This window comes from Amblyraja radiata, chromosome 7 (genome assembly GCF_010909765.2).
Source record: "Amblyraja radiata isolate CabotCenter1 chromosome 7, sAmbRad1.1.pri, whole genome shotgun sequence".
Lineage (NCBI taxonomy): Eukaryota > Metazoa > Chordata > Chondrichthyes > Rajiformes > Rajidae > Amblyraja > Amblyraja radiata.
Genome location: NC_045962.1, coordinates 57,690,369 through 57,716,363, shown reverse-complemented (window position 1 = coordinate 57,716,363; position 25,995 = coordinate 57,690,369). Strand labels below are relative to the sequence as shown.

Genomic DNA, 25,995 nt, shown 5'->3' with positions numbered 1-25,995 from the left:
GAAGTTTTCCCCTTTGAAAATTGTGAATGCAGCAAAGGACATCACATTTCTAAACAAAAAAAGGCGACAAGGGGAGAGAAGAAGTAACCAAGTGAATAATGTTTTTTTAATGATAATTGAGTTTGACCTTCTGTTGCCTTCCACAAAGTGCATTTTAACTTAATTGGCCATTAGGAGTTGAAATGAGGCCCAGTCTGTGTGGTTAGGTGGATGTAAAAAACTCCACATTTTTGTTTAGAAAGACATGTGGGGTTGTAGGTTTATTGGCCTGTAAAATCAATATTCTCCCTAATGTGCAGGGAATGGATGAGAATGTGGAATAAAATAGAATTAGTGTAATTGATGGTCGGCGTGGATCTGTGGGTCAAAGGGCCTGTTTCCATGCTGTATCTCTAGACTAAAGCAGCATGGTTGTTCTGTTGATTTTTTAAGTTAACATCCGCTCCTCACATAAAATAACTAAACTAAATGTTTGAAATGCTTATCCTGTTGCTATTTGTAGAATTGTGCAATGCATAAATTCATATTTTCCCTATGTTGCAACAGGGACTATTTCAAAAGCACAAGTGGTTGCTATGTGCTTTCAAAATGCGGAGGTATTCACAGTATGAATTTTATAAAATGGATAAAGATTAGTATTTAACATCTTTTAAATATATTGGTCAGCTGTAAAACTGCATCGTGATTACTTCTGAATAAAGGATAAACTTGCCTTTGGCTGTCAGGACATTTGCAACATTGCAGGCAGAACCTGATCTCTCCCTTACAATAAAACCCTGTACATCAGAATAGGATTGCCAGCAGGGGTAGAGGAAGGCTTGTGTACACAAAGGATAAAATAAATGTTGACAACTCGCTATGCCACAGCCTGAAGTTTAGCCAGAACTGTGAAAGTTTAATTGTTTCAGACATGTAAAACTACTCCAAAATTATTCCAAACAAATCTTTAAAAATATTTAAATACTTAATAAAACATTTTTATCTTTACCTGAGCTCCCTAAAGGTTACTTTAAAAATAAAATTGAATTACCTGGGCAGATACCCCTCCGTAAATAGTGATGAATTACGGTAATTTCCCATCTCATTCTGATGTCAATGGGAACTCCAGCCTCAGAACACTCAGTACATTATTGCTGTCACTCAGATAAAAGTGACTTAGCATGTTTTGTTCTCACTTTCAAATGATATCTAATGCATTTAATAATTAGAGCAAGATTGGGCCTAAATTAATATTAGTGATATTAAACCGTCCAAATTTTTTTGAAAATAACAAAAGCAAAAGCATACTAGATATTTAACAGCCAGCAAAACCTAGGAGTCTACCTTGCTACTTATCAATGTTTTAGCAGAACTTGGCATGGGTCTATTCTGATCCCTCAATGTGATAGGATTTATTTAAAGAAGGCCCTTATATAGCAAGCAGTCTTGATGCTAAGCTTCATCCAGCAAGTGGGTCCTGGAAAGGATCTACAAAAGCAAGTGCAGCGTTTCAACGTAAGTTAGCATCAAGCATATGAGGTTTCCTAAAAACAACATATTCTAGACCAGTAATAGATTTCAGTGTGATTGTATTCTCATAATTTTACTTGTCGTGTGTTTATATTATGAATGGATCTATTAAATGATCTTCCATTGTGAAATCTTGACACCCATTAAATAAGTGGTAAAATAAAATGTGTGCAATTTGAAAATGTTAAGTAACTTTGTGGATTGATGTAGGAACATGTTTTCTTAGTTTCATTAGTAATCATTAATTTCTTTTTAATCATTTAGGCTCCTACATATTGGAAAATAATACTGTTCTGCATGAAATTATCAAAGGAAAAAGGATCCACAAACCAGAGTACAGGACTGTGCATATTTATGATTATGGTGCGTCAATTATTTTCATTTTTAATTATTTTTATTGCATAGCAATGAGTTATACAATAAAGCTTTGCTCCTTTGTAACAGGTTGTTGGAAGGTATCCAAACGTATTGGAAATTTAAAAAAAAAGAAAACGTACAACATTCCCTATTAACAGGACAATTCCAGACAGAAAACAATATTGTGCAGTAAAGAACAGTAACAAAGCAGATTCTACCTAATATCTCAAACTGTCCCATAATTTCACAAGGTAGTTTGGACAATATTTGGCTAGTTAAAAGTAAAACAAAATGGTGACAATCTCACGTTGCAGGACTATTCCTCAAACATACCTTAAGAGTCATTGTCAGTGATTTATACATTACAGAAACAGGCCCTTCAGCTCGACTGATCTACAGCGACCAAGATGTCCATCTAAGCCTGTGTTTGGCCCATATCCCTCTAAACCTTTTCTATCTAAGAACCTGTTCGAATGTCTTGTACACATGGTAATTGTACCTGCTTTGTACAACTTCATCTGGCACCTTGTTCCATATACCCGCTACCCTCTGTGTGGAAAAGTTGTCTTCCGGGTCTCTTTTAAACCTTATCTCTCACCATAAATCTATGCCCTGTAGTTTTACTTAATTACCCTGGGGGAAAAAAACAGGGTATATAAATACACCTTATCTAAGCCACCATTCATTTTGTAAACCTTTATAAAATCACAGTTCAAAATTCTATGCACCAGGGAAAAAACTCCTAGCCTCCAGCCTCTCCTTCCAAGTTAAGCCTTCCTGTCCCTTTAACGTCTTTGTGAACCTCTTCTTCACCCTTTGCAGCTTCATGACATCTTTCCAATATCTGACAACCAGTACTGCACACATTCTTTACAGTATGGTCTCTCCAGAGACTTGTACAATTGCAACATCACAATCCAACTCCTGTACTCATTGCCTTGACCAAAAAAAGCAAGGATGCTGAAAGCAGTGTTCACCAGCTTGTCAACTGTGTCACAATTTTCAGGGAACTAAGTGCTCGTACCTCTAGGTGTCCCTGTTCTACAACATTTTATAGGGGTCTACCATTTAGTACTGCAAATCCTGCGTTGGTTTAACGTCAAAATGTAACATCTTGCACTTTTCGGAGTTAAATTCCATAATCCATATTCCATATTAAATTTTGTCTGTCTAGGAACCTTCTGAAGAGCAGGAGTACATTTTTTTTAATGAGACTGCAGGAGTCCTCCAGTTGCTCCCAGAACCCACAGATGTGCATATTGATAGGTTAACTGGCACCATAACCTGCCTCTAATATGTAGATGAAGGGTAAATGCTAGGGGAAGTTGATGGGAATATGGCAAGAATAAAATGGAATACATACAAAATTAGTGTAGATATAAGTAATTGATTGCTGGCACACACTCAGTGGGCTGAAGGTCCCTTTTCGACGTTCTGTGACTTCATCTTGTTAGGCAGGATACACCATACGATTCATTGACCTATGAGTTAGGTTTAGCATAATATATTGGGGAGGATCAAGGTGAATTTGAATTGCTTGTTCTCAAAGCATTCCATTAATTTTCACTATATCAATTCTTATTTAGTGTGATCATTGGAGATTGCAATGAATTTCAACAACTCTATTATGATCGTATCATCAGAACAGTATAAATTAATCCATACAATTTTTTGTATTTGGGAATAGATTCATTCCTGTGTCTAATAAGAAAGCAAGAGCAAAAAGTATCCCTTTATCTGAATAGACAAACCGATGATGTGCAGAAGCAGTTGCATAAATACTCCTTTAGCAAAAGATCAACTGACGGCTCAGAAAAACAACAAAAACTGATATTTTGTGTTTACACATGAATTCATGCATGGAGGCCCGTGGGAGGCAAATCAAACCCATTGTCCTCCATGAATAATTCTCCTTGGTACAATATGGACCACTCTCGAGGTGAAAATTTACATACAAATTATCAACATAATTCAGCAATGCCATTACGATTGGCAGCATTTGAAATCACATCTATCGTTATGGTCATCAGTTGGGAATGAGGTATATTGATGGTTTGGAGGGGGATACATCCTTCAGCCAGCCTGCAATAAACATGATCTCAGATGATTTGTGATTACTTGTCTGTTCAATATATTGCTGTAACCTTAACCAAGGCATAATAAAGGTTATACATTTAAAAGTAACAATATGGAAAGTGAGATCACAGAAACATTTTTTCTCCTTTTCCAAGTCAGTCAACAGAAGGTATGAAGTTTATTGGAAGAATAATTACTTCTGTCGATATTATTTTCTACTCTTTCTTGATCACTGCTATTTTCACTATCTTGAAAGGTTTCAATGTTTTTATTTTCTGAATTTTATATCTGCTGGTCATTGGAATAAACGTATTGATTAATTCGTCTACAATCTTTTGATTTAGTAAAAACTTTTTTTTTATAACAGACCTGCTTTGTCTGCACTTAGCATTGTTGTAATTGTTGATCATGATTACTTGGGATGTGGTTTATCTCACATATAAAGCTACTTTTACAAACATACATCTCAGTTTTCTAAAGGACCAACCCAATGAATCCGAAGAAGGTCCGCGACCCAAAACATCACTTATCCATGTTCTGAAATGCCTCTTGACTCACTGAGTTACTCCAGCACTTTGTGTCTTTTTCTTGAAACCAGCATTTGTAGTTCCTTGTTCCTATCCAATATATATATTACTGCATATGCCAAATCAACATTCTAACTTCAGGAAAATAGAAGATGTGGACAATTTTTTGAATCATTCAAAAATCTTTGCACATGACGGAGTGCAAAGCTCAAGATTGTTTCCATCAGCTATTGAAGTTTTTCCAGAACTATTTGGACAACTTGTCTTCTATTAAATTTATAATTTACTATTAGGAACGATGCTGAGACACAGGAGTTATTCATTTGTTTGATACAGCAGTATGGTTTCTTATGCTCCCATCTAAATGTATAGTTATACCATATCTGGCAATGTAAGAAGCTTCCTGTTTGCAAAATATTCCCTTTTATTATTTATCTTTTTGAGGAAAACTGTGGACAAAGGTTATGGAAGAAAGACATGTTAAATGATTCATATTCTAATTGTCCTTTCCTATTACATTGGAAAATCATCTTTCTGCTATTGCACATATTATGAATGTGTGTAGTCATCTTCCCAAAATGATGAACAAAGCTCAGACTGGACATGAATTTGAACAAAATCTGCCATTGCAGTTTACTTTGTAATATTCGATAAGATAAACAGATTTTTGAATGACAGCCATTAAGACAAAAATTGATTATTAGAATTTAATGCAATAGATTTTTTTAAAATCTGATTAACAGAACTAGATATTTTGATTAGCATTTTTCATTTTATTACAAGCAGCATCGTTCACTGGAGAACAGCACTGGACATTTTCTATTCCCTGTGCTCTGCCGTTAAACTGGATTCATTTTTAAACATGTAATGGTACTTGACAAACAATCAATCAGAAATTAATTGAAAGATATTAAATGTAAAGATATGTTTCTGTTATTTCATCCTGTCTGACCACTCATAATATTCGCTCTTTCAATCTTTTACAGAATGTGCCTCTAGAAAATATTTATTAAATTCAGAAACTTGTTTTAATGGGAAAGTTTTGAATCTTTTTGAAATTTTGAAATTTGTTCCAGCAAAAGTCTTCCTTTTATGACTTCCATAACTTTTATCTTTGTAAATTTAGCTTTATTTTGATTCATTGTTTTAGTTAAAAATTACAAGCAACACATTCTCTTCCAATGGAATGAACAAATTCAGAATTCAGAGTTCATTTTCTTTGTGCAGAAATACGGCTTTGTCAGCATTTTTCCTAAAAGTAGGGCAATAAGGCAGAAAAGGGGACAGTTTCATGCTATTCCATGCTATGAAAGATTATCCATTTAGTTGCAGTCTTAAATATATAGAACATTCAGCTGCAAGATATCTGAAATGCTGATTAGCTTTGGCGAGGAAACAAATGTTTCACTTCATTAAAAACTATGATAACCAGTTTCTCTTCAATGCTTTGGACATTACTTTTGCTATTAATACAATCTTGTTTCTTGAGTGAATGCAGATGAGGTTACAATTGTTTTTCAACAAAAACATCAAAATGGATGTTTTTACATATTGATTGGACTTTTCCGCAAGACTTCACTTTAGATCCAGTAAAAATGGAACATCGCTGTAAGGTTTAGTGATCATTTACAAGTCAAATCTCTGATGTTACAGTCCACTCCAAATTATGGCAATGCCCAAGAGGAAAGAAGCCTTCCAAACAGTTTGCAATTGGTGTTTTGTGGAAATAGCAAGAATATCATATCTATTAATAATTAAGCCCCTGTCCCACTTTCACAACCTAATTAGCGACCTCTGCCGAGTTTGCCCTTGACTCATACTCGCAGCATGGTCGCTACGAGGTCATAGGAGGTCTTTGTAACTCTTCCTCATGCTCGTGAGTGGTCTCTGCGTACTCGTGGCCTCAAGTAGGTCGCGGCGTTTTTTCCAGCCTGATAAAAAATTTCCACGAGTAAAAAAAAGGTTGGCATGGAAAAAATTAATACTTTCTACTCATAGGTAGGTCGTAGGTAGGTTGTAGTAGATCGTGATGGTGGTCGTAGGTAGTCGTAGGTCGGTAACTGGCCCGAGAAAAAAAATGCAAACATGACATCATTTTATAATTTCCACTCGTAGCTAGTCGTAGTTGGTCTTGGGTGTGGAAGACTGAGGTTGAGGGGGGTCGTAGGAGGTCGTAGATATAGTCATAGGAGGTCGTGGACATAGTTGTAGGAGGTCATAGGGTTTTTTTTTTACTTCAGCGAGTCAACACGACCTTGACATTTTTTTCAACTCGTCTAGGGTCTTCTAAACTCATGGATTAGGTCGTCCAAGTGGGACAGGCCCTTTAGCATATTTAGCCAAATGGAAGTTATGGCTTTATATTGCAGGCTTGCGGACAGCCCTTGGTTTCTGTTTTGATCTTAAGTTATCTCATCAATTACTGATAGAAATATGTCTGTCAGGTAACAAAATCATAAATCCTATTCCATATACCAAGAAAGCATAAAAAAATACATTTCTCTCACTGCAACTTCAGCTACAGAGAATCAGCTACAATAAGTGTTCACTCATCACAATACCAAGAAAACCCATGCCAGGATAGATATATGAATTATTTTATAATTTACATGGACATTTTAAAATTATATTTAATGACAATTCAAGCAAACACAATTTTCTGAAAATAAATATATAAGAAACAGATAAGATTTTGTGAGTATTAATGAAACCAAAATATGATGTTTGTGTACAATTTAAGATTTACTCTGAACATGTTATGCCTTTATTCTCAGAGCTCACTCTACAGTTATCGTTTCCCGAGGGCTTTGATGAAAACAACCTTTATCCTGTCCTACTGTTTGTGTAAGTAATCCTGTTATACGAGATTAAAACTTGCTGCTGACATGATTCTGAAATCTCTGATTTTTGTCTTCTGGTTTAAGCTACTCGGGTAAAAATTTTGATTCTAATGATAAATCATCTCCTATTTTGTGGTAGCAGGCGCTCACTACTATTAAATATTAGACAGCAACTTCCAGTAAACATGTATATTTTTAGTCAAAACACTAAAAAGATACTGTCAGTTACAGGTATTCTGGTCTTCCCAAAGCTTTGCTGCACAACATCACGCCACATGAATCAGTATTTGCACAGGTTTAATAGAGCTGGAGCATCTTCTACCAGGTATCCAATAAACAAGCTAAAAGTGTTAAGCATGCCCATGTACAGTGCATTCAGAAAGTATTCAGACCCCTTCACTTATTCCACATTTTGTTACTTTACAGCCTTATTATAAAATTGATTAAATTCTTTTTTTTTATCATCAATCTACACACAATACATAATAAAAAAGTGAAAACAGGTGTTTAGAAATTTTTGCAAAGTAATTAAAAAGAAATAAATGAAATATCACATTTACATATTCAGACCCTTTGCTATGACACTCAACATTGGGCTTCGGTGCACCCTGTTTCCATTGATTATCCTTGAGATGTTTCTACAACTTGATTGGAGTCCACAAGTGGTAGAAACATGATTGATTGTACATGATTTACATGATTTGGAAAGGCACACACCTGTCTATATAAGGTCCAGCAGCTGACAGTGCATGTCAGAGCAAAAGCCAAGCCATGAAGACGAAGGAATTGTCCGTAGGCATCCGAGACAGGATTGTGTCGAGACACAGATCTGAGGATGAGTATAAAACCATTTCTGCAGCATTGCAGGTCCCGAAGAGCACTGTGTTAAATGGAATTTAAATTGAAGAACTTTGAAACTTCTTAAATTCTTAAGTGGAAGAACTTTGAAACTACCAGGAGTCTTCATAGGTACACAAAAAAGCTGGAGAAACTCAGTGGGTGCAGCAGCATCTATGGAGCGAAGGAAAAAGGCAACGTTTCGGGCCGAAACCCTTCTTCAGACAGGAGTCTTCATAGAGCTGGCCGCCAAGCCAAACTGAGCAATCGGGGAGAAAGGCCTTGGTCAGGGAGGTGACCAAGAACCCGATGGTCACTCTGACAGAGCTCCAGAGTTCCTCTATGGAGATGGGAGAACCTTCCAGAAGGACAACTATATCTGCAGCACTCCACCAATCTGGCCTTTATGGTAGAGTGGCCAGATGGAAGCCACTCCACAGTAAAAGGCACATGACAGCCTGTTGGACTTTGCCAAAAGGCACCTAAACAAGAATCTCTGGCCTGATGAAACCAAGATTGAACTCTTTGGTCTGATTCATTAAGGGCCTGTCCCACTTGGCGATTTTTTTCGGCGACTGCCGGCATCATATCAGAGTTGCCAAAAGAATTTGAACATTTCAAAATTCAGCGGCGATAAAAAAATGTTGCGACACTTGAAAAACACCGCGCGTCAATACGTCATCACGCCGCGTCACACAACGGTGACCTGATACGTCAGTCAATGATGCCGGCAGTCGCCGATAAAATCGCCAAGTGGGACAGGCCCTTAATGAATGGTGAATGCTGCTCAATCACCATTGATTGCAAATTCAAGGCAAAATATTTAACCTGATCATAATTTTAGAGTAAACTTAAAAGCGTGATCATTAAATGACAGGTTCAGTCTATGATCTGTACTCTAGATTCACGTTGAAAGGTATTAACTCTAGGTGGGACCTGGCTCAATTGAAACATTAAAGCATATCACGACACTGAGCAAATCGTAGTCTGAGTGTTGAAAGCAATTCCATGTGGAAATCTCAGCATTTCCACTACGTTTTGGGTCTTCTGCACAAATGAGGAAAATCCCAAATTACTAGTCCACCTCCATCAGAGATTTACAGCTATTCTCTGTGGTTGGATTCTCATGGAGTCCACTGTTGAGTTTCCCATGTCTAACCTGTCACAGGTATGACAAGACCATTATTTGAATGCCCATCTGGGGCTGCGGAAACAAAAGGAAAAAATAAAGTATAATACCTTAAAACATAAATAGTTAGGAACATCACTTTAAATTATATTTTAAGTATTATTTGATTTTTTTAAATTTAATATATCGGTTATTTATAATTACTAAACAAAATTCATTCATTATTAAGAATTTTCTAATATGCCTGATTATCAAAAACATTCAATAACATTTTGAAAATCGGAAAGTTTTTTCAGACTGCTGTCAAACCCTTCCAGAGCAGTTTCATGGGTGGAGCTTGTTCTGGTCCGCCCAAGTGACCCAGTTACATTAATATAGGTAAGGCTTCCATCAAGGACCTCCTCCCCACACACTTTATGGACTATTTGGAGGTGTGAGATTAGCTTTCAAGTTCCTAAGGAGCCAAATTTGTGGAAATGTAGCCAGATAAGTCCCACTCTGGAAAATCCCTGAGTTCAGACAAAATACACTCCGGATAATCAATGCCCATGTCAAAATTTCCTTATTAAGTAATTGTGACAGTGGGCATTTATTGGAATATTGAAGCGAAGGTAGGGATTGCTATACTGATAACTCAGTTCAAATAGTCCCCCATGTATTAAATGTCTTATAATATAAGACATTTCAGGCATAATGGACACATAATAATAGAAAACCTTATGATGATCTGGAGATTCTAGCTAATCAAGTAGAATATGGAAAAAAAGCGACCATGTGTTTTTATAATGCCTTGGTCAATTTCAGAATCTGCCACAGTGCTTTACAGCTATTACGTACTTTTAACATCGAATAACTCCTATCTTCTTCTTGCGTATGGCGTGCATAGCCTAAAGTTGGAGGACAACTTGTTCTATTTAATCTTATTTGATTGTGCACACCAGGTTGATTGCATTCGTCAAAACAGGGCGGACCACATGAAGGTTGCAATCTAACATAGAAACATACAAAATAGGTGCAGGAGGAGGCCATTCGAGCCAGCACCGCCATTCATTGCGATCATGGCTGATCGTCCCCAATCAATAACCCCTTGCCTGCCTTCTCCCCGTATCCCTTGATTCCACTAGCCCCTAGAGGTCTATCTAACTCTCTCTTAAATCCATCCAGTGATTTGGCCTCCACTGCCCTCTGTGGCAGGGAATTCCACAAATTCACAACTCTTTGGGTGAAAAAGTTTTTTCTCACCTCACTGTTAAATGGCCTCCCCTTTATTCTAAGACTGCGGCCCCTGGTTCTAGACTCGCCCAACAATCTCCCACCACAATCACTCAGGAAAATCATTAAGTCCAATGATGATGAACAAAATTAAGCTATGTGTTTTATTTAAAGCAAATATTGGTACCAGGATAAATGCTGGCCAGAAAACAGGAAGAATTGATTTGCTATTGAAATAGTAAAAAGCTGATTTTTTTGAGAAGTTGATGAGCTTTTGATTACCATTCAGTCTGATAGATGGCCCTTCCAACAGTGTTGTGCTGTAGCATCAGCTTAGATTTTATGGTCTAGTCTATGGAGTGGAACTTGAACTCTGAACTATCTGATTCACAGGCAAACTGAGCCACATCTGACAACCATCCATTTCAAAATTTATTTCCACCCAGTAAAATGTACCAATGATGTCAACATTAATTATCACATTGTCAGTGGGTGTTGGGCTGCATCAAGGGTCAAGTGGTAAGCCACATGCCATTGCGAAGGCTTCAGACTGGCATAATGTTAGATATATGTGCAGTGGGCAACTTTGCTTATAGAAAGGTAATGTGGGTCCAAAATAATATTTAAAGGTATGAGTATCAGAGGAGGGCAAAAAGGTAGGAGGTAAGGGGCAGAATAGCATGGGAGAACCATGGAAAGATAAGGAGAGATCCTCTGGCTTACATGCACTTGTATTCCCATAGTACTCTTGGCCTCCACAGGTTAGAGCAACCCTCACAAAAATATTTTGAATTCACTTTTTCTTCATGGATAGAAATGAAGATAGCTGTTAACCTTATTAGATTATTTTTTGTTTTGGGATGCATTTGTGGTTCAGAACAGTTCAAAGATGCAGACAAGTCAAATTAATGACTGTAACATTAATAGTCCCAGTATTATAGTCAATCTTAACTGTGATCTCAGGTAGAAAATAGAGATTGTTCACACCAAAACACAAATTGAACCATATGCAATTAAGATGCTGTAGAAGTATTATTTGCCTGTCAAAATGTAGCAAGAGCTTTTATGGTCTAAAAATAATTTAATTCTTATTCAATATGAATCTTTCATGCAATCTTTCCATGGTTTTATGTCTCACTGTTTTATGCAAGAAACTAAATGCAGTGAATGATTGTCAATAATAATTACTGTTGTTGTATTGGTATTTGCAGTGATGGAGCCCCAGGGAGCCAGCTGGTTACTGATAAGTTTTGGATTGACTGGGACTCAGTACTTGTCAGCTCTGATAATGTCATCCTTGCTCGCTTTGATGGCCGAGGGAGTGGTTTTCAAGGGCTTAAAATTCTTCAGGACATCCATCGAAGGTTGGGAACGGTGGAAGTCGAAGACCAAATTAGAGCAGTGCAGTATGTATTTAAAAATCTGTTCGATTTTCATTCTCAGGTTGCTTTCTGGCTTTTTTTTCCCAAGGATTGATAATTTAGAACATAATCCAGTAAACCCTTTTCTGTTGAAGAGGGAGATATGGGAAGAGAATCAGTGTCATTTTTCATCCAATGTGTATAAGAAGAATGCTGTGATTAGGTGCAATTCATTGCATTGTCTGCTTTATACGTAATTTGTAAAATAAATTTTACAAACCTTCAAAGTAAATGTCAAGGCTTATATACCTGATAACATAAATGCCAATGGTGAAAAGAAAACATGTACCTAACATTGGAGAATTCAATGTTCATTTTGTTAGGTTGTAAACTGCAAAAACAGTTTTGGAGGTACTGTTCTTCCAGTTTGTGTGTGGCCTCACTCTGGCAATGGTGGAGGCCCAGGACAGAAAGGTCAGTATGGGTATGGGAATGATGGATAAAATGGTTAGCAATGGGGAGATCCAGCTGGCTTTGGGGGAAATGAGTATGAGGTGGTCAGAAATGCTGTCTATTAATACAATGTTTGAAATAGCAGTACTACTTTAGTTTAGAGATACAGCATACAGAGATACAAGCCCTTTCGCCCACTGTGACCGTGCCAACCAGCGATCACCTCATACACTAGCACTATCCTACACACTAGAGGACAATTTACAATTTAAACCAAACCCAATTAACCTAGAAACCTTTACGCCTTTGGAATGTTGAAAGAAATCGGACCTGAAGAAAACCCAAGCAGTCATGGGGAAAACGTACAAACTCCATACAGACAGCACCTACGGTCAGGACGAACCCAGGTCTCTGGTGCTGTCAGGCAGCAACTCTCCTGCTGTGCCACCGTGCTGCCCGTTTAGCAGCTACTTGCTGTGGCAAAGTCAAAATGGTGGCTATGAATATGGTTAGAGAAGGCCATGTGGAGAAGGAGATTGAAGGATTGTGCAGCGTTAGGAAATATAGACAAGATCAAGACCTTAAAATCACTGAAGATGAGCAATCTTTTAGATTAGTCAAAACTCATGTTATTCTTAAATAATCATTATTAGAGCCAGGATGTTTTGGCACTAAAAAACTGAAATAGACAGGCAACGGCATAATAAAATTACAAAAAAGGCACGGAAAAAGGCATTTATTGACAAAAAAAAAAGGCATAAAAAGGCATGTATTTCCACCACCAAAATATGGTTAAAAATAATGTTGGTATACTACATTAAATGACAAAAGTTGCCTAGTTGCACATAATTACTAGCATTTTTTTTTTTCAAATTATCTGGTTAAACTATGCCATCTGTCAGACAGAATATGCTTCAGTTGTGAAAAACTTCTATCTACCTCAGCTGAGGTCACTGGTGCATACCCAAAACAAGTTGCAGACTCTATTGTTGTCAATATCTTGTGCACTACAACTACCTTTGAGAACTTTAGCTTTGTTTTGTATTTCTTCAAGATCTTTGTTAGCTAAAATCGCTCTCTCACGTTTGCCTTGTATGCCTTTACCTACATCACCAGGAACTTTACGAATATCGTCAGTTACTTTGTGGAAAACCTGTAAGTTATTCACTAATGTTTCACCACGTTTCTCAAGGGAAGTGATAGCTTGTGGGAAGTTTGCAAAATTGGAAGCAATAAACACAAGATAGCGGTGGAGGGACTTTGTCTGCATTATTTCACTGACGATCCTGACTGCAGCAGATTCTTCTTCTTCAAAACAGTTGATGATTTATTTTATCTTTTCAAAATTTGCAGCATAGTAGAGTACAGCAGAGAGCCATGTACCCCACCTAGTCAAAACGGGCTGAGGAGGTAGCGGAATCTCGGGTGCCATTACCTTGAACAACTGCACATGTGATGGTACTTTGAGGAAGATTTTCTTGACATTGGAAACTAGGCGATTGACATTTGGAAACAAGCTACGTATGTGCTTGGCAATTCTATGAAGTCCTTGATCTAAGCATGTCAAATGCAACATTTTGGGGAATAAAACTTTAAGAGCAGGAGCAGCTTTTTTCACGTACGGAGCTGCATCAGTCACAAACAGAAGAACATTCTCGTGTTTTATACCTTCTGGCCAAAGTGCAGCAAGTGAAGATGTAAACAACTGAGCAATAGTTGAGCTGTTTGACTTATCCAATACTTCAGATGTCAACAAATACTCCTTTGATGGTTGAGCTTCCTCCAGTGTAGCGATGACCACATTGGCAACATATCTCTCCACAGCATCGGTTGTTTCGTCTATTGAGATCCATATTTTGTTGCATGCATCTTCATCTCTAATTTTCTGCACAACAATGTTGAAGTTGCTGTCAACATAATTTTTCCATAATGATGACTTGCTTGGTATATGTTCCTCAGTGTATTTCTCTAAAAACCCTTCTCAGAGATTTGTTTTCCAATTTCCACAGTGGAATTCCAGCATCAATGAATGCCTTGCACAGATCACTCGAAAACAGAGATTTGCGACTGGAACCAGCAGTAAATGTAGTGAGGAGACAAGCTTGGGTATTTCGCTTGGGTAATCTACACCCCAGCGGTATCAACATTGTCTTCTCTAATTTTAGATAGCCCTTGTCTTCTCCCTCCTCCCCCTCCTCCTTCTCACCTCTCCTTCTGGTCCTACTATCTCCGCATCTTCCTTTCTTTATCCCGTCCCGTCCCCCACATCAGTCAGAAGAAGGGTCTCGATCCGAAACGTTGCATATTCCTTCTCTCCATAGATGCTGCCTCACCCGCTGAGTTTCTCCAGCATTTTTTGTCTACCTTCAATTTATCCAGCATCTGCAGTTCTTTCTTAAATAGATCTTGGAGAAAACTGAACCAGCGGGCAGCGGCACAAATGAAAGAACGACCGACGGTGGCGCCCCCGGTTTTGCCCCGGTGGTGGAAATTTTCTTGTAATTTATACTATGTTAACACGTTAATAATAACTTATTAATATTAACGTGTTAACATAGAAAACGTCATTGTAATCACAGTACAACTAGAGAAAATAGCACAACCTATTAGCAAAACGGCAAAAAAAGCTGATTGAGGCCCTCGATCGTGAAAAAGGCATTATCCTGGTGAAATCATCAAAAAAGGCATGAAAAGGCACATGGCATTCATAACAAAATCCTGGCTCTAATCATTATTCTTAAATATCATTAGATATCTTGCTCATCCATCATTCATGCTCACCCATCCAGCTTCAACAATCTCATATTTCGAGAGCACCAAACACAATGCAATTTATTTATTTAAAACAAAACATCTCCAATCTTATCTCATCCACAGTAGACAGTATTCAAGCTTTTAATAAACAAGGGATTTTCAACTTTATGGGATCGTTGGCAAGCCTTGACAATTTTAAATATGTGGAAAGATTGGCTGGATTATGGCTATTTACCTTAAAACAGAGGAGCTTCACTGAGGATTATTCAAAATACACAAAATATGAGGGGATTTTCCTATAAATCCTATCTATATTGCTTCATAATTAATGTGCACATATTTTTTTAAAACCTTAAAACAGAGGCGTTTCACTGAGGATTATTCAAAATACACAAAATATGAGTTTTTTTTCCTATAAATCCTATTTATATTGCTTCATAACTAATGTGCACACTGTTTGATGGAACTTGCTTATTTAAAAGGACGATAGAGGCAAAAATCCACATTACATTTAAGAAATACCTAGATGAGATATTGATAGTGTAGGGTTTTCAAATCGACAAACCAAGAGCTGAGAAATGGGCAATAAAATAAAAGACTAGAGGAAATCAGTGGGTTACACTGTATCTGTGGAGATAATGGACAGAATGTTTCAGGTGGAGACTTCTTCAAACTGAAGGCGCAGGTGGGAGAAAAGAGAGGTGGAAGTGGGGCAAAGCCTGACAAGCGATAGGTGGATATAGATGAGGGGATGTGATTGGCAGATGGGTGGACAAAATGACAACAGCCTGGGGTGAAAAGGAGGTATAAAAGGGAACATATACAGAAAGAAGACGAAGGATGGGATCCAAAGCCAAAGGGAGAGATATGGGTGGAAGACGACAGGGGGAGGGGAAAGAGAAGGGATAAAAGGGCAATATGAGACTTGGTGATGGGAGATTAACGTATAGAAGAGTGGAAAGGGTCAAGATGACTAAGGTGATGGTGGGAGAAATGGGTGTGCACCAGGGTGGGTAGATAGCAGCAAAGAAGAGAAATGGGTGGGGTGGATCTGGCTTGAAATTGGATAGTTCAATGTTCATACTGTGGGGTTGTTGGACCAAATAACCTTCTCAGAGGGCAAAGAAGCCATTGGCTAAATGGCTTTCTTTTGTGTCATAAGTGTCTATGATTCCGTATCTGTCTCTTTCCTCAATGTTAGCAATGTTAATTTAGTGTATTTAAAATGTTTCAGCATACAAACTTACTTTTCAGTCAGGACAACCTAATGAGGAGAAATGTTCGCATAAATCCTTTATTTATGATTATTTCTTTTTATTTCAGATCATTGAAGAAATTACCCTTCATTGATACAAACAGAATAGCGATTTATGGGAAGGTAATCTTCAAAATCCTTTTAAAGTTGGGGTGAATTTGACCCTTGAAAAGAAAATCAATGGGACTATTCAATATATTTTGTTTTATACATTTTGTGTGTCAGTGCAAATGCTACTTAACATGATAAATGATGATACATTTTTAAGTATTTTGTTATACCCTCCATAGTATTTATTGAGGAACTTGCAAATTAAATTGTTTCTTGCTTCATGTTATATTACAAAACAACAGGTAATCTTCCCTTGAAAACATAGGACCTGTTTATTTAAAACCGTTTTTGAATCACTACCTCATTGTTCAATTTACCATCATCAGTACTTCTTTGTTTCAATTACTTACAATTATAATAATACCTTACTCAGTTATAGTGGACAATCGACAATAACGGACACCACCTCCCATCCCCATGGTCTGTAATAACGATGGTTTAGAGTATATCAATTCTCCTGATGAAGATACTGTTGGTCTGAGAGTTTCAGGATTTAGACCCAATACCAGTGATATGTTTTCAAGTCAAGGTGTTGTGTGATTTGGAGATAAATCTATATGCATTGACAAGCTCATGTTATTAAAAAGAAGAAAATGTTGGAATCATGCGGTAGATCAGGCAACATAACTGAGAAGTGAAAGTGTTTTGGAGTCAATCTGAAATGTTATCTCTATTTCGAGTTCCACTATGCTTCCTGAGCTGTTGAGTGTTGCCAACATTTTTGTATTCTGCATTTATTTCAGATTTCCCACGTCTATGTTTATGTTTTCATTCTCAAGGCAACGGGCATTATGTCTTTCTAGGTTACATAAATTGTAGGTTTGGATGAGTAATGCAGAGATCTGGAATTGTGCATCACAAACAAAACTTTAAATCTCACCATAACAGCCAGGAAAAATTAATTCTATTAATTGAATTATTCTAAACTTTTGATTAAGGTAACTGTCTGGATCACTTGGACTTAGCCCACACTTTACATTCAATGCCGCGGGATGCAAATGGATGCACTTATTATTTTGTGGTTTGGAATCTCCGAATCCTTGAGACCCCATTGCTGTATCTAGTTAGACAAAAGGAGTGGTCAGCAAGCTGCAACTGGGTTGCAGGTAGCAGGAACTAAGACCATCCTTTTAGTCTTTTGACATCATGATAATCTGAAATATTTAGAACCACTTGAAAATGTAAATGACTAAACTGTTAAACAATAACATTTGAGATGGATAATAATTTAAAACTAATTTCAACATGTAACTTATCTAAACTAAAATAAATACCTGTAATTCGCCTTTTAGTGAAGTTTGGTGACCCCATTCAAATGCTTAAGATAGCACTAAATGCCTTAGCATGAAGTTGAGAGACATGAGGTATATCTGGTCTATCGGCTCACCCCATTCGAGGACCACTCCTAGAGATAGTGCAAAATCAAGAGTGTTTTATTGTCATATGTAATGAAATGGAACAATGCAACTCTTACTTGCATCACAACAACAGGTTTATAAACATAGTGCTCAATAGATAATATAATAAACAAATATTTTTTAAAGTTCAATTAATAATAAAAAAATTATTTGTGCAAAAAAGACAAAACTATACCCGAAGTCCCTAATGCAATTAAGGTAGTTGCCTTTCGTACCGTTCTTAGCCTGATGGTAGTTAGGAAGAAGCAGTTCTTGAACCTTACAATTTTCAGGCTCCTGTACCTTCTTCCCAATGGCTGGGTGAAATGAGATTTCAGTCACGGTGGTGTAGGTCCTTGATGATGCTGGCTGCCTTTTTGGGGCAGCTCCTCCTGTAAATCCATTAGATGGTGGGGAGATCAATACCCGTTATGAACTGAGCAGAGTTCACCAATTTTTGTAATTTCCTTCATTAGTTGCCAAACTAAGCAGTGATGCAGCCAATATGTAGTCTACAGTACACCTGTTACTATTAAAGAGAGTGGAATTAGAGATAACTTACAAACCAATCTAACCTCTAACAGATTCCATCCTTCCACACAGCAGTGTGCAGGTTAGAAAGTCTAGAAAAAGCTGATTGTACACTATAGTTAGCCGGAGTTGCTCTATTGGATCAGCAAATAGCTTGGAATTTGTCATGATATCTATGAAGGTACATAAAAGTTATAAAAACATGCCTGGTTCCCTCACGACCCCCAGTCAGGAAATACATTGCCCATATCAATTCTGACCCATTTATAACTTCAACCCAACAAGTTGACTTTTAAGTATTCTCTAATAGAATAAGTCATTCCGGTGTATCAGACCACTATATAATTCTTAACTATGTACTGTTTCACTCGCATGGCAATATCGTCATCAAACCACAATTTCTATTATGATTGTCAGTGTAGATATACAATAATAAGCAAAGTATTTTGGTAAGTACTTGGATGTTTTACAAATGAGATGAACTACATATTAAATTAAAAATAATGCCCACCATATTGTGTGGTTAGGTCAAAGTATGGATTAACATTCATTATGTATATTATTAAGATTATTTGTAACATAAGAAAGGACAGAAAACTGATGATGGTAAATTACCCATCCATAAAGTCACAGGGAAAGATAATTACTAGGGTGTATGAAGGCTGACAATTTGGTTTCACAAAGTGTCAATTTTTCATAATTTGCTGCTATTAGAATCTTAATTGTTCATTAAGCTTTTGGTTATTTTGAGTAGAATCTGTACATTTTTACATCTACAATTTATACTAATGAATGGCAGTTATTAAAATGCACATTGAAATAGGATTATCTGGAAATGTCTATTAAATTGTATTCTCATATGTTATGTGTTCCCATTACATAACTTTATACGTTAAAAATAGAACATTTGATAAAGAGTTGAGATTTTATTTTACTTTGACAGGCATATGGAGGCTATGTCACAGCTATGCTCCTTAGTTCCACAGACCGAATGTTCAAGTGCGGCGTTGCTGTGGCACCAATCACTGACTGGAAATTATATGGTGAGTAAACAAAAAAAATGCAAATCATTTCACATAGGCATTGGCAGCTGTTATTTTCAATGTTGGGAATTGCATATCCTTACAATTTGTGCCAAAGATGAGAACTCTTCAGATGTTTGTATGCTCAATGGAGGGGTGTCCATCATATAACTCATCTGTAATTTTAACCTGCCATAATAATGCCTTTATAACCTGTTTGCTTTCTTGTTACCTTCTCCCAGCTAACAATGATCTATTCTACATTTTCGTTGACCTCCATTTCCTTTGTCGTTTTCACACCTTCACACTTCCTTATCTAACTATCTCCCTCCCCCTGACATCATTCGGATCGAGACTGAAGAAGGGTCTCGATCCGAAACGTCTCACATTCCTTCTCTCTAGAGATGCTGCCTGCCTGCTGAGTTACTCCAGCATTTTGTGCCTAGCTTTTATTCTAACCTGCCAGTTATTCAGTATAATGAGTTTATAACAAGTGGTATTTATAATGCCCAGCAATGAGCAGTCCTATCATGCTACATTTCAATCTCTTTAACAGTTATTCTCAGTTTATTCATTTAGTAGTTTAGTGGCAAAACATCTAATTGAGGCTGCTTGTCAGCCTTGGTTCCTTCTGAGCAAAAGGAATGGTATGGTACATTATTTGCCACATGTATCAAGGTACAGTGAAATTCATTTTAGTATACAGTTCAGTACAAGTATCACTATACATAAGCACTTATTAGATAAGCATCTCAAATACAGTACGTGCATAGTAGTAGTTCACTGAGACAGTATACAATGTCGCCAGTTTGGAGACATTTTCAAGTCCCAGTTGTTGCAAGTGCAGGGATCTTGATCTGAGGTTGAAGGTCTATATGCAAGTCCATATATAATCCCATAATGATCCCATAAAAAGAGCTACCAAAAGGATAAGTCGGTTAAAATATGTAGTTTCATTTGAAGCTGGGAGGACATCCATGAATTCTGCTGCTCCTCTGCATTACTCCGGAAGTAATCACACTCCTTTCTCAACTGCCCTTTTCCCTTTCCCAATTGTGCCTATTCCACTTAATCGATATGTGCATTGGCATCATGATACCCAACCATTGAATACTTTCTGGAGATGATCAAAAGGTACCATAGCTTGTAAGTGTCATTTGTACGAAAACAATTATCAGGGGTGAGTATTAGGAGCACTTGTTCAGGTGCAAAGATCAAGACTTATGGGAAAGCCTCATGCATGCAGTTTTGGGACAAATGCAAGGTTTGTCTTGTGTGCTGATAGTGAGGGGTTAACATCTGAATATCTGCAGACAAAATAATCAACTGGTCTCTCGGCCTGCTATTTTAATGCACTGGTAAAAGTGTTGCAACTGTATCTCCATGCCATATATAATCAACTGCAGCTCAATTTTGTGATAATCTTCTGGCTGATGTCAAGTTGTCCAAAAATATGTTAATGTACAGAAGTTCACTCTTTAAGGCAGTGAATTTCATTTTACTGCTGGCCACCAAGTAGGTCATTCCACTACTTCAAAAAGTTAACACGAAAGGGAATTAATTAAGTTGTAAGGACTTATTATTGTGGAGTTTGAGTATTAATGAGTTCAAGGTTGTTGAGGTAATGAAATATATGTAAATAGATAAAACAGAGAAGTGATGCATGGAGGTCATGCCCACTGATAGTTCCTTGTACCATAGCTACTTCTAGAAAAGACTGAGTGTTCATGGTGCTCAAGAAATGTTGATGCCAGACATTTATCTTCTTCCTCTTTCAGACAGTAATTATTGAGCTGTCATTACAATTGATGATTCATTTAACATTTCCCTCATATTCAGTCAGAGGTTATTTATTGAAATGAAACCTAATTTTTCAGTTAGACACTCATCAGTCTAACCAAGTCATGTTATATCAGCCTCTACTGTTCCCTGCTCCACGACCTCAATACAAACAAAAAGGAAATGAGAAAAAAAGGCAAAGCACATTCTGTGTTAAAAACTTCCTTCCAGAACTGGTTGACATGTTACCTTTGTTCTTATATTTCGTATTTAAATATAGGTCAAAGACATTTGATTTTTAAAGCTCGGATGCAATGATTTTCTTATTTTTGTGATATTTTTGTGGTTAGTATTCATTGTGTATTGAGGAGAGCAACTAAGATCAGGCTTCAGACATCACCTTACCAACAACTACTCTAAATGGTCACAGTGTATGACAGCAGTATAAAATAGATTACACTATTTTACTCTGTTGTAACATATCTAAAGATTTGCACCATTATGTTCAAGATGCACTGATAAACTAGGGGCAAGATAAATGGATAATAATCAGACCTGAAAAATCGTTCAACTGATTTTATCATAACTCATTTGGTATATGGTTATATTGTTATCCACAAATTAATTAAATAGATGTACCTAAAGAGGAGTGGAACATTCATCTGTTATCGAACATCACGAATGAAGGTGTGGGTCAGTCTTTGCTAATTATTCTTTTTGCACTAACTAATACAAAAGACACCCTCCTCAAATGTAAACTTTTTTTTCTCTACACAGCTTCTGCATTCACAGAGCGATACCTTGGATTGCCGTCACGAGATGCAAATATATATCAAGTGAGTTCAGGAAGGGAAATGTCCAAGTACCAATTTTATCATTTAACATTTAAGATAGAACAAAGCTACAATTCTGGCCAAACTAAAAAAGACATAAAAATTAAGCAATAAGCCCTATTAGTTCTTCAGTGCCCCAGCACCTTATCTGGACTTCTTCATGCTAATCCGTTACTATCCATACAAGCAAATTGTCATGGTACAAGAGGCTCAGACAGATTTTTTAAATCCTTCCTCATCCACCCCAGGTATTACTGCCTCCTAAAGCTTCCATTAAAAAAAAAATGTAATTGGTACCACGAAGCAGAAATATAGGGTTAAAATTTCTCAAACAGGAGATGACACATCTACAAATATGTCATCACTTACATCATAGATTCCCTCTTGCTAAAGAGTATGCCATGAAATGGCTCCTACATTTATGTATTAAGGCACAATCTTGAAAATACAACAAAGTTGGGATGGATTCAAATTGAGAAACATAATCCTTGTGTCACTAAAATGCTTACCCGAAAGAAATAATCTTCCCTAATGTATTTTCTGACAGCTAATTCTACTCTTAATCCTCATTTTATGCACTGTGATCATAAATCACAAATAAACAAGTAAGTGGAAATTTATTCTTTATTAGCTGAATAAGCAATGTAAGTTGACCTCCACTTCTGAAATTCATTATCATTGGTTTTGGAATGAAATTTAACAAGGAGAATGCACATTCGATCCACTGTTTTTTGCAACAGTTCTCCCTCCGTGATTCATATTATTACTTCACAAATAGAGTGAAAGGATCTATCACACTGTATTTAAAATAGATATTACTAACTCAGATTATCATTGCTTGCAGGAATCTAGTGTTCTACAAAATTCTATGGAACTGAAAGATGTGAATTTTCTGATTATCCATGGGACAGCCGATGGTAAGACCTATACCACCTATCTCTCATATTTGAGTATATTAATGCTAGTCATCATCAAAATGATTTTAGATGTTTTCAGCTAATCTTTTCAAAATAATGGTTGTATCCAAATTTTTGTTTGTTGAAAACATGGCTAATTGGTGCCACAGCAACGTGTCCCTTTACTGCACATTCCCCAGAAATTTAGAGGCATTACAAAATAAACCAACACACATATGTGCCGCATTACACTATAATATGTTATAATAGAGTCAGGGGGCAGGTGCAGTGGCTAAAACCAGAGAAGATGATTGAAGAGTAGAAAGGTCTGAAGGTGGATGATTCACCTGAACAAAGATGGACTACACACCAGTGTTTTGAAAGAAGTGGCTGTAGAGATTGTGGAGGCATTTGTAGTGATCTTTCAAGAATCACTATAGTCGAGAATGGTACTGGAGGACTGGAAAATTGTAAATGTAACTCCACTGTTTAAGAAGACTAGAAAATCACAAAATGTAACACCACCAAAAGAAAGGAAATTATAGGCCAATTGGTAGCAATGATACAACAATTTGAGAATTTAAAATTCAAGTCTGCAATTTATCCCATCAGATAAAGCATAAAAAGAAGTTTAATTTGACACCTAATTCACTTTCATATCTTCAGTATTAAAAAAGTTATGGCCATTTTCATACTCGGAAATTAGCATCTTGTTCCTATTGCTTTTCCATTGACTTAACACAACAGCTGTGATCGAGGACAGTCAAAAGCCCATAACTTCCTTAAAAATTAAGAGAACTGAATTAAATTTTCAGTTATCATAGATTGAAGCATTCTGAAACAAATTTAAAACATCTTACTTGGATGACCTGAAATTAAAGCATATAATTAGTTAGTTACCTAATTGTAGCTAATTACAAAATTGACCGTTGTGACGGAAATAGTAATAAACACCCAGACTGCCTTGAAAATTCAAAAATGTGATATTCGCGAGATCAGAACTTTAATATTATTGTATTATATGCTGTAAGTCCGTGACAGATAGGTAAATAAATTACAATTTCTAGCATTAGACCAAGTCTTCATGCAGAAGATCAGTTGCTAGCAGGTACATTGGCATATCATAATCAGTAGCATCATCATACTCCTCAGATTGTAACCAATAAGCAACTCTGTACACCTTGTTTTTCCTCAACTTTTCAATTTTGGCATTGTAAACTACAAGTTTTTGCTCTTCAAACCACGCTTGACATGCCTTTCTGCCCACTACTTTTCCATTAAGAATGTCCTGTAGATCATCACATTTGGAGTAGTCAAAATTCGGATGATCTCTGCGAATGCTGTCTAAATCAGTCTCTTTTGCTGGGCATTTGGATTGACAATTTTGCATTTCTTCTTCGGAGAGATCTGATTAAAATGTAAAGGAAAAAAACCACTGAACAGCATTAACAGAAACAAGTTATTATTTGCAGTTTTAGAAAAAAGGTAGAAATGATAAAGTTAAACTCTATAACAATAGCAACAAAAAATCATATTCATCAGTTTCATCAAATCAATTAAATTCATCTAAATTCAATTACTAGATCTAAACATCTATCCATTACTTTAGAAAAGGATATATTTTTTTAATAGCCTAAGTATCCAAATAACAAACTGATCCCATTCACACAAGAATTCACAATATAACATGATTTTAAATCTCACTGTCATGAATTTATATGCCAGATGGAAGGAATTTAATGTTTAATTCCCATAAATTAATCTAGAAACATCCAATCTCAATATAATCAAAATTATGTATTGTGTAAAAAATAATGTGACTAAAACTGTTGTGAATATTTAGAATAAAAATATTGACTATGGATAGACAATTACACAAAATATAGACGATTTAGATGCTCTTATGACATGATTGTCCAGAAAAAAAATGAGGATTTAAATCATCTTGCGAGTGGGTGTTTCTGGAATGTGATCAGTTGGAACGTTGCCGTTGCCGTGAATTTTAAGCCCACATTGGCAGGAAAGACACTGCCGGTTCGTAGGGGCCCAAATAACATTTTCGCGTCGTAAAATTAGATTAAAGCCACCCCAAGAAGCAAGATTATATGTGAAATAAACTGCTTAACTTTTGTTTTGTCCTGATATTATGATCCGTCACGTTGTAGGCGTCGAGGGCATTCGAAGTTGCATTTTACTTTGATCCATCTATTCAATTGTCCAGCGATTTTTTTAAATTAAAAAAAAAAGGGTATGGAAGTCCGATCGATTTTTCTTTATTGACTAGCAGCCGGAGGAAATCCCTCTCCGACAAGCAATACAAACCTTATTTTAATCCCCCCCCCCCTCAAAGGCGCCAAAGCCGCGCACACGGCCAGTGGCAGAACTGCAGCGCCGCTGAAGGTAGGTTTTGTAACATCACTACAATTAGCCTGATTTCAGTGGTTAGTAAGATTTAAGATTCCATTATTAAGAATCTGTTGGAACTCTGAGGAAATAAATAGCAGAATAGACAAGTCAGTGGATGTTATTTACCTGGATTTTTAGAGGTTGGTTGGGTTGGCTGCCAGTGGTGCTCCACAGAAACTGTTACTTTTCACATTATATGTTAATGATGATGGAATTGATTGCTTTGTGGCCAAGTTTGCAGATGATATGAAGATTGGTGGATGGGGCAGTAGTGTAGAGGAAGTCACAAGTTTATAGGAGTAGAATTGGGACATTCCACCAATCGATTCCACTCTGCTATTCAATCATGGCAGATCTCTGCCTCTTAATCCCATTTTCCTGCCTTCTTCCCATAACCCTTGACACCCATTCTAATCAAGAATTTGTCTAACTTCCTCAAATTTTGTACCATGCAGTCATGACAGAAAAAAGCAATGAAACACACAATGAACACAATTTAACACAATTATCCATCACAGTGAATCTCCAGGCACCTCCTCACTGTGATGCAAGGCAAAAAGTATTATCTCTTCCTTGCTTGTTCTCCCGCTGCGTCGAGGCAATCGAGGCTCTCAAGGTTGAAGCCCCCACCAGGTGATGGTAAATCCCACGGCCAATTCCAAGCACCCTGAACGGGCCGACTCAAACTCCGCGATTCAGGTTGGACGAAG

General features: G+C 36.9%; 1 protein-coding gene across 1 annotated transcript in view; it reads left to right on the top strand.

The window, feature by feature from the left end:
- The window catches only part of dpp10 (dipeptidyl peptidase like 10), a 683,609-nt gene that overhangs the window by 643,495 nt on the left and 14,119 nt on the right, over nt 1-25,995 (top strand). The window contains exons 18-24 of the mRNA XM_033024629.1: nt 1,774-1,872; nt 7,244-7,313; nt 11,699-11,893; nt 16,379-16,433; nt 19,293-19,392; nt 21,928-21,986; nt 22,828-22,900. Of these exons, the coding sequence (XP_032880520.1) occupies nt 1,774-1,872; nt 7,244-7,313; nt 11,699-11,893; nt 16,379-16,433; nt 19,293-19,392; nt 21,928-21,986; nt 22,828-22,900 (651 nt within the window). The remainder of the gene's footprint in view (nt 1-1,773; nt 1,873-7,243; nt 7,314-11,698; nt 11,894-16,378; nt 16,434-19,292; nt 19,393-21,927; nt 21,987-22,827; nt 22,901-25,995) is intronic.